Here is a 10,000-nt window from a genome sequence, read left to right as displayed (position 1 = left end):
TAAACCAGGCCCAACACTCGGCTTATATCACAGATTGACATAAGTTTACATTTGGGCCAACAGCAAAGTGAGAGCTGTATTATCAATGGTTTCTCCAGTCAATGGGAAACCACTTACAGCTTAGTCATTTGTGAAGGACTATGACTTTCAAACTAGGAGGCAAAATTGCACTGGCTCTTAGTGCTGCAGCCTTGTGGCCTAGCTGGCCTTTGGGAACCATCCCAACGCCGACTGTCCTAAAACCCTCATGGCCGAGAGAGGGGGGATGTACTTGGGCAAGACACTCTCCACTATAATCAAATTCTAGCCCAAATAGTCGGAACAGCAGTTGCCTCCTCTGCTGTCCTGATGGTCATAGTCGGACACGACTGACTATCATATATATATATATATATATATATATATATATATATATATATATATATATATATATGGTGAAGCAACGTAAAGATATGGACTCCCAGCGAAGGATAAAGAACGAAGGAAACGCCTACCACCAAATTTGGAAGAAGAGGGGATGGACGCTTACATGGTAGTTTAGAGACATGATTCACGTACTGCACACGCACACACACACACACACACACACACACACACACACACTGATTCACGAACTGTCCAACACAGAGATAGACATATAATACACGCACCGCTCAACCCACGTTCAGAAATCTGATTCACACACTGCTGATTGCTACTGGTTTATTTTCATATTTACATGATTTATTATCGTATATTTTCATAGGCTACAATTGTCTGTACATTCTGTGTGTAATCTACATTGCATAATTCATTATTCATGTTGTATTTGCTTGTGTCTAAACTTAGGTGATATGGGTGTTTGTTTTTTGTTGTTGTTGTTGGGGTTTTTGTTTTTGTTTTTTGATAAGCAGCATTTTTTTTTTCATTTCTATTTTACATGTAGACAAATATGCAACAACAACAACAACAACTGAAAAAAGTCACACCGTGCACGACTGTTACAGAATAAAGACAATAATGATAATAAGTGAAATAGGATAAAGTAGATTTGGCATTAGTCGATAGATGAATGAGTTATGTTAGAGTCACGAACGACAGTTTACCCCAGAATCATTTACATCAATCATTAGAAAATGATAAAAAGAAAGAAGAAAATATTATGGTTTTTTTATTAATAAAAAGAACACAGACACACACAGACACACTCAGACACACAGACACAGACACAGACACACACACACAGACACACAGACACACACACACACACACACACACACACACACACACACACACACACACACACACACACACACAAACGTCACCACACCAAAAATCCCATGGGAAGAAGCAATTACAAAGAAGACATTTGAAAATGATACAAGTATTAACAACTAGGGAAAAGAAAATGACATGTAAAAGTTCAATTGCAAGTCAGATCAGGAGACATCTTTTTCTTTTCTTTTTCTTTTCTTTTTCTTTTCTTTTCTTTTCCTTTTTCTTTGCTGCCTCATGGTCATCACACCTACCTGTATGGTGTGGGCCTCGCTGGTGATCTCCACGGCGTCAGAGATGTTGTCCAGAGCAGTGACCAGGGCCCCGCAGGCCCGCAGCTTCCTCTGGCTTCGAACCTCGCCCTGTGCCAGCTGGTGCAACTCGTTGACACACGTGCCCACGTTGGTGGTCTCTGTGAAGCGCTGGGGGACAGGCAGGGGGTGTGGGGGGTGGGGTGGGGGTGGAGTGTGAATCAACTCGACTTAATTTCATAATTATTATTATTAGTAGTAGTAGTAGTAGTAGTAGTAGTAGTAGTTGTATTATTTACGCCTAATTCTGAAAAAAGCCCTAAGCGTTTACAAACAGAACACATATCTAAATATCAAAAAAGGGAAAAATTGTACACAAGATACCAAACATTATGAAAATTATGCATCCCCCCCCCCCCCCCCCCCCCCACACACACAATACACACAAGCACACGCGCACACACATACACAAGTCATAGCACAGAATCGTAAATTGCGCACAATCAAAAATACTACCAACGAATTCTGAAACTATCAAAACTCACTTATTTATTGTCTTAAAATCCCTAAAGGATTATTCAATAGACACAACAACAAAAGAACAAAAGGAACAAAGAAATAAACGGGTCATCTAAGACTGCATGCTATGAAATACATATTTTTCGAGCGTTTTTTTTTGTTTTTTGTTTGTTTGTTTGTTTGTTGTTTTTTTGGGGGGGTTGTTTTGTTTTGTTTTGTTTTGTATTTGACAGTCATCGCAATTGGTCAAGTCACTTGGTTTCAGGATATTGTCTTGTACCTTTCTAATGAAACTGGTGTATAGCCCACTGCTTTCACGCGCATTGAGAGAAAGCGTGGGGTGGTGGGGTTGGGGAGGAGGTGGGGGGGGGGGCTCCACGCTTTATTTCATTTTACGAGAACGCGTGACTTTTTGCGAGAAAGTGTGGTCGTCACCACGCTTTCTCTCGCCGGATTGCGAGAAAGCGTGGGAAGTCCTTTTTTTTTTTTTCCTTCAAACATTTCCTTTGTCATCAGGGTTGGTTTCTTGTCTTCCTCTCCCAACACAAATCTTAGCGAAAAATGAGAGAGCGGAAAAGAACAGAGAGATAGGGGTAGGAGGGTGGGCGAGGAGAAAGTGTCATTGACTGAACATCAATCTGTGAAATGAGGTTCGTGTTGTGCAGTTTCAGTTTCAGTTTCACTTTCTCAAGGAGGCGTCACTGCGTTCGGACAAATCCATACACGCTACACCACATCTGTTGAGCAGATGCCTGACCAGCAGCATAACCCAACGCGCTTAGTCAGGCCTTGAGTGCATGCTTACATATTTGTGTACCTATGAAAGTGGATTTCATTTTACGTAATTTCGCCAGAGGACAACACTCTCGTTGCCATGGGTTCTTTTTCAGTGCGCCAAGTGCGTGCTGCACACGGGACCTCGGTTTATCGTCTCATCCGAAAGACTAGACGCTCAGTTTGATTTTCCAGTCAAACTTAGGAGAAAGGGCGAGAGCGGGATTCGAACCCACACCCTCACGGACTCTCTGTATTGGCAGCTGAGCGTCTTAACCATTCTGCCACCTTCCTCCGTGTTGTCCATGAATCTGAAGTATAATTACTGTTTTTTTCTCTGTGCTTTTAAGTGTTGTTGTTGACTTTGTTGCACAAAGGTACGGACATGCCATGACGAAGACGTAAAGATGAATAATGGTGACTAACATTCTGACTTGGCATTCTGACTGTAAGTTCAATTCAGTCTCAGTAAGGTGATGGCCCTTCACTGAGGAGTAAAGTTGTAAATAGCAGTCAAGGGGTTAAGACAGTTGCTTTTGTTTTGTTTGTATGTAGTAGTAATAGTAGTAGCAGCAGCAACAGTAGTAGTAGTAATAGTAGTAGAAGTAGTAGTAGTAGTAGAAAGGATCGCAAATTTACTCGTATGTGATTCAGGTCTGTTATTGAAATGCAACGTAATCTGCTTATTTTCTTTTCTTTTTTATGTGTTTTATTTGGAGGGGAGGGAGGGGAGGTTTGTGTTATCATGGACAACTATGCTGATCAACACTGACTTTCCGTTTACACCCTTTTTTTTTTATATAGAATTCTAACTTTTATTTCATTAACGGCAATGTCCGTAGACACCTGCTGCCGACTTGGGCGAAGAAAGTTTTCCCAAGTTTGACGCCTGCCAAGATGGCTTGGGGAACTTACTTTGTGGAATCCGGCCTTGAGCAATGGTAGAATGGAAGGCTCTTCTTTGTCACTGGGTCTGCAACACAAAGTGTAGTCATTAATTTATCCGTATTGTCTCAAGAAATGTTTATTTATTTACTTAATTATTCATGGATTTATTAAGATGTTTTACTATAGCGCATATTCTTGAAGCTCTATGCATTTTACAATATCATGTCATTGCCAACATTGTCTAATGCATGTTTCCATGACACTTTTCATTTCTCTTTTCCTGTCCATTTGCAGGTAACCCTGTATAACGACCACAGCAGAAAGATGTTGATGAATGAATGTAAGATTTGTGGAATGGATGGGTGAATGATGGGGAATTAAAAATATGTTAAAAAAAGAAAAGAAAAAAAAAGTGTAGTCATGACAGAAACAAGTAAAAAAAAAGTTACATAAAAAAACAACAACACAAGCATGACATCAACAAAAATGGATGCTACCTTCGTTGTGTCCGACTGTGGTCATAAGAACAACAGAGGAGGCAACTGCTGTCCTTAGTATTGATTGACTGATTGATGTGGATACTTATATAGCGCCTATCCTCGGTCAGAGACCACGCTCTAAGCGCTTTACATACACGGGGACATTTGCACCACAGGCTGCCTACCTGGGTAGAGCCGACTGACGGCTGCCACTGGGCGCTCATCATTCGTTTCCTGTGTCATTCAATCAGATTTCAGACGCACACGCATACAGACATGTAACATTTTACGTGTATGACCGTTTTTATTTATTTACCCCGCCATGTAGGCAGCCATACTCCGTTTTCGGGGGTGTGCATGCTGGGTATATTCTTGTTTCCATAACCCACCGAACGCTGACATGGATTACAGGATCTTCTGCTGTGCGCATACACACGAAGGGGGTTCAGGCACTAACAGGTCTGCACATATGTTGACGTGGGAGATCGGAAAAATCTCCACCCTTTACCCACCAGGTGCACCGAGAGATTCGAACCCAAGACCCTCAGATTGAAAGTCTAGCGCTTTAACTATTCGGCTATTGCACCCGTCAGAGTTAGAATTTGATTATAGTGTACAGTGTCTTGCCCATGTTACATCACCACTCTCTCGGCCAAGAGAGTTTTGGGGCAGTCGGCGTTGGGATGATTCCAAAGGCCCAAGGCTGCAGCACTAACAGCCAGTGCAATTTTGCCTCCTAGTTTGAGAGGCATAGTCCTTCACACACACACGCACGCATTTCGCTATAAATGATTTCCCAAGGCAATGGAGAAACCATTGATAAATCAGTTCTCGCTGCGCTGTAGGCCCAACTGTAAACTTACGTTAATCTGTGCCTGCATGTAAAATATATGAATACTATTATGGGAGCAAACGACACCGAACACTTAATAATAAAAAAAAGGTTTAGGCCCACGTGAACTATTTCAAATATAAAGCAATGATGAAGTTCTGTTACTTCTTTTTTTTCAGCTTACAAAGAACAAAGACATGCACAATATTGCACCAACCGCCAGCAAGCACGTGTCTTTTTTTTTCTTTTCCTCCGTTCTTTTCTCTCTGTGTGTGTCCTCTGTGTTCGTTCTTTTGTTTAGCGTCTTTTCACTATCAGTGATATTAGACGTTAAAAAAAAAAAAAAAAAATAAAAAATTAAAGGGGTGGGGTGGGGTGGGGTGGGGGCATGGGGTATTAGTAACATGCTATTACATTTAACAGTAACAATCCAATAATAATAATTATAATAATCAGAAACCATTAACACAATTCTGAAGTGCATTAAAGGAATGTAGAAATAGGGCTATGAACTAATGCCTGTGAAAGTTCGACCATAAGAACCTCGTCAGAAATAACTTTACAAAAATCATCTGCAGAATTATTATTCTCTTTGAAATACTTGGGCAAGAAGGTACGTAACTGCTGGCAGTGAAACAAACAATGATGCAAGCTGAACTGCTTACCACAGATGCATGTAACATTTTTACTATACTTTATCTTCAGCGCATCAAGTTTTATACGGAAGAAAGTAGAGGTTATTAATCTTGTATAGCAAGCTGATGGATTCGGTATCTTTTCTTTAATAATATTCTCGGGGAATAATGTTCCTTTATGGTTTAAAAACTTTAACTTCCATCGGTTATGAAATCGACCCCATGCTGATTTTTCTAACAAAGTGTATGCCTCTTTTACGGAGAGACGGACATGTATTTTTGTCGATTTTTCTGAATCTTGCGCTCCTCTTTTAGCTGCTTTATCAACAGTTTCATTGCCAAGAATGCCCACATGAGAAGGCACCCAACAAAAACTGACCTCAGTCCCTTTAATCCTTAAACAATGTACCAAATGATTTGCCTCAATAACTAAGTCAGGTCTTGTTTCAAGGCTGAATAGTTCTAGAGCATAAAGTACTGATTTGGAATCAACAAAGAATGCTATTTTCGAGAAAACTATTTGATGGCTCACTAAGTAGTTCAGAGCTTGTATAATAGCAATTAGCTCAGCTGTGAATATGGAAAGGTGTTTTCCAATAAAGTAAGATTTTTCAACTTTAAAGGCAGGAATATAGAAAGCCGCACCAGCGTTTTTGTCATCAAGAACAGATCCATCTGTAAATACATGGAGATGATTCTGATATTTTTCTGTTATATGAATTCTGGCAGTACTTGTCGTGATATTGAAGTTTTCTTCCTTTTTTGTTTCAGAATAAGTGATATCAAAATCCGCTTTCAACATTTCCCAAAAAGGAACAGGAGAATGATGTGGTTTTGCAGCTAACTCTTTCATGTTAACTTCAGATTCTTTTAACAGATTTGAAATGTAAGTTGCAACTGTTTCTTGTGATGAGATGGCTTTAGCTCTTTTAGGAAAATCAATGTCTGATCTTACTGTCAGTTCATCAGCAATGAAATTTTTTGTCATTGAAGTGTACCTCACAGCGAATTTTGCTGTTGCTAACTCACGATGTTCATTTAATGGAAGAATTCCGGCTGTTTTGTATGTTTCCTGATTGGATGCATGAGAGGGCACTCCGAGGGCAATTTTGATAGCCTTACAGTCTACACTTTGAATCTTTTGTAATAGATATTTAGGTGCACTGAAAAATATTTCTTGTGCATAGGTTATCTTAGATCTTACAAGGGCCATGGCAAGATGAATCAATGTTTTTGTATCCATTCCCCAGGGTAAGCGGCTTATAATTTTCATAAAATTGATACTTTTCCTTGCCTTTGTTAAGATGTAATCAAAATGAATATTCCATGTCAGCTTTGAAGTAAGATAAACGCCTAAAAACTTCACTACCTGTTCATAATCAATGACGTCACCAAGTAATTTAAAAATGGGTGTGCTAGATGGGTTACCACCTGAATTAAACAACATCATACATGTTTTTTCAGCCGACAAAGCTAGAAGTGTCCTCTGTGTGTGTGTGTGTGCGTGTGTGTGTGTATGCATGTATGTGTGTGTGTGCATGAGTGTGTGTGTGTGTGTGTGTGTGTGTGTGTGTATGCATGAGTGTGTGTGTGTGTGTGTGTGTGTGTGTGCATGTGTGTATGTGTGTGAGCGTATATGCGTGCACGCGCGCATGCGTGCGAACTGAAAGAGAGCGCCGCGTAGGCTACGTGACAATCGGTTGTACCAGTGATTACATCTCAACCTTGGCTTCCAACAAGTTAAGAGAGTCAGTGGCGGCTGCGGGTGACGATGGGGATGATAATTTCAGCACTGAGGTCTACTACGTCAACAGCCCCACGTTTCTCGCAGCAGCGAAAACATTCCATTCCGAGTTAGTGGGAACAATGCAAACAACTGCCGAGCTGTTTCCTGTGTGGGCGGGGGATGGAGGGAACCACGTGTAGCAGCACTCCACTGTTTGGCTGTTGGAAGGAGGAGAAGGAAAGACCACTTCCTTCCGTGACTGTGGCTGTGTGGGGAAATGGGTGGTTGTGTGTGTGTGTGTTTTGGGGGGGTGGGGGGGTGGAGGGGGGTAGGGTAGGATGGGAGCGGAGGGGGGGGGGGGGGGGGGTGTAGCAGGCTGGGGAGATTAGGCAGAGGCAGGAGGTGTGGGGGTGGGGATGGGGGAAGGGTGTGGAAGTGAAAACCAAGATGGATGGTCACATGTGTTGTATTATATTGTATTGTATTGCAAAGAGAGAGAATGGCAGAGAGAGAGAGAGAGGAGAAGAGAGGGAGGGGAAGAGAGAGAGAGAGAGGGTGGAGGGCAATAGAATCTGTAACCGCGAGATGACGTATCTATAATACCATCATCAGATGAAGCCATCAGCTTGGAAAAGTTGAAGAAATGAATGTTAATGTGAATCAAACGATACATTCTAGGCAATTTTCCAGTTGCTTTTCAATCTGACTTGCCACCTCCACCCCACACCCCCACTGTTTTCCATGCCGCTTCCCTGCACCTCTTCCTCCCCCATCCCACCGTCAACCTCCCCCAACACACACACACACACACGCTGAGGCAAACTTACGTGTGTTTGGTGATTGCAACCATCACAGAGTAATCGTTGCTTTTGGCACTGGCTTGCATTGATCTGAAACAAGAAACGTGAAGTAAGCTGGGTTCTGTTTTGATTTTTTTTTTAAACGACAAAGTGTTAAATATTATTATTAAAAATAAAATCAAGAAAAGCCAAATACGCGCGCGCCCGCACGCACACACGCACGCACGTACACACACACACACACACACACACACACACACACACATACACACACACACACACACACACACACACACACACACACATGACTGTAAAACTGACAGGGTTTGGTAGATTACATTGTCTCACGTGTGTCTCTGGGCATTTTTCTACATTACTGCAATGTTAGATAAACACAACATAAATTGATGAAAAAAATTGTCATAGAAAAAAAACACAACCGTCAATGTTCCCACCTTTTGGCAGTGAATCACACACACACACACACACACACACACACACACACACACACACACACACACACACACACACACACACACACACACACACACACACACACACACACACACACACACACACACAGAGCCATCAATATGCATTTGGCTGAAAAAAACAACTGAGGAGAGAACAGCCCACGTTCAAAAGAACAACAACAAAAACATCAACTACTACACTACTACTTCTGTGTGTGTGTGTGTGTGTGTGTGTGTGTGTGTGTGTGTGTGTGTGTGTGTGTGTGTGTGTGTGTGTGTGTGTGTGTGTGTGTGTGTGTGTGTGCGTGCGCGCACACGTGTCTGTCAGTCAGTCAGTCTTTGCGTTTACGCATGTGTGCGAAAGAGTCGCGCGCGCGAAAGTAGTCGCCGGCCCCTACCTGCAAAGAGCGTCGGCGTCGAAAGCCTTGGAGGACCTTCTGTCGATGAAGACGACGTCGTGGTGCCGGAGGAGGAAGTTCTCCAGGGCAGCCTCCGCCGTGAGGGCCAGGTGGCAGGAGTGACCCAGCCTCTTGGCCGCCTCACACAGACTGCCGCACTGAGCGTCCTCTTTGCTGAACACCAGCAGCATCTGGAAGGGAGAGAGACACGAGAACATGGGGATGAGAAGGAGGAGGTTGTGGACGATGATGATGATTGTGACGATAATGGCTGGTGGTGGTGATGACGGTGGTGATGATAGCCCAGCTTCTTAGCGGCCAAACACAGACTGGCAAACTGCGTGTCCTCTTTGCTGAACACCAGCAACATCTGGAAGGTGGGGGTGGGGTTTGAGGAGAGAGCAATGATGATGGATCTGATGGGGGCAATGAGGATAATGAAGAGCAGGAGGAGGAGGAGAGGAGGAGGAGCAGGAGGAGGACGAAGAGAAGGAGAAGGAGAAGGAGTCCCTTGGCCGCCTCCCACAGACTGCCACGCTGGGCGTCCTCCGTGTTGAATACCAGCAGCATCTGGACGGGGAGGGGAATGTAATGAGAACATGAGGATGAGTAGGAGGACTACGTTGTGGATGATGATGATGATGATGGTGATGATGGTGGTCCAACATTTTGGTGGCCTCGCACAGACTGCCACACTGCGCGTCCCCTTTGCTGAACAGCTTGGAAGGGAAAGAAATGAGAACATAAGGATGAGGTTGTGGACGATGACGATGATGATGGTGGTGATGGTTGTGATGATTATAATGATGGTCAAGCCTTTCGGCGGCCAGACAGACAGCTGCACTGGGCGTCTTCTTTGCTGAACACCAGCAACATCTGGAAGGGAAAGGGAAAGAGGAGATAACAACGACGATGAAGCTGACGGGGACGGGGATGATGATGAGGATAATGATGATGATGATGACGATGCT

The 10,000-nt window shown here is 43.0% G+C and overlaps 1 protein-coding gene across 9 annotated transcripts in view; it reads right to left on the bottom strand.

The window, feature by feature from the left end:
• Positions 1–10,000, bottom strand: part of LOC143282012 (high affinity cAMP-specific and IBMX-insensitive 3',5'-cyclic phosphodiesterase 8A-like) — a 215,842-nt gene that overhangs the window by 35,127 nt on the left and 170,715 nt on the right. For all 9 annotated transcript variants that reach the window (XM_076587421.1, XM_076587422.1, XM_076587419.1 and 6 more), the window contains exons 4-7: positions 9,030–9,220; positions 8,186–8,248; positions 3,714–3,771; positions 1,509–1,676 (exon numbers count right to left, since the gene is read on the bottom strand). In XM_076587421.1, coding sequence (XP_076443536.1) covers positions 1,509–1,676; positions 3,714–3,771; positions 8,186–8,248; positions 9,030–9,220 — 480 coding nt within the window. The remainder of the gene's footprint in view (positions 1–1,508; positions 1,677–3,713; positions 3,772–8,185; positions 8,249–9,029; positions 9,221–10,000) is intronic.

This window comes from Babylonia areolata, chromosome 5 (genome assembly GCF_041734735.1).
Source record: "Babylonia areolata isolate BAREFJ2019XMU chromosome 5, ASM4173473v1, whole genome shotgun sequence".
Classification (NCBI taxonomy): domain Eukaryota; kingdom Metazoa; phylum Mollusca; class Gastropoda; order Neogastropoda; family Buccinidae; genus Babylonia; species Babylonia areolata.
Note: the sequence above shows the minus strand (reverse complement) of the source record. Positions and strands in the feature narration are given on the sequence as shown.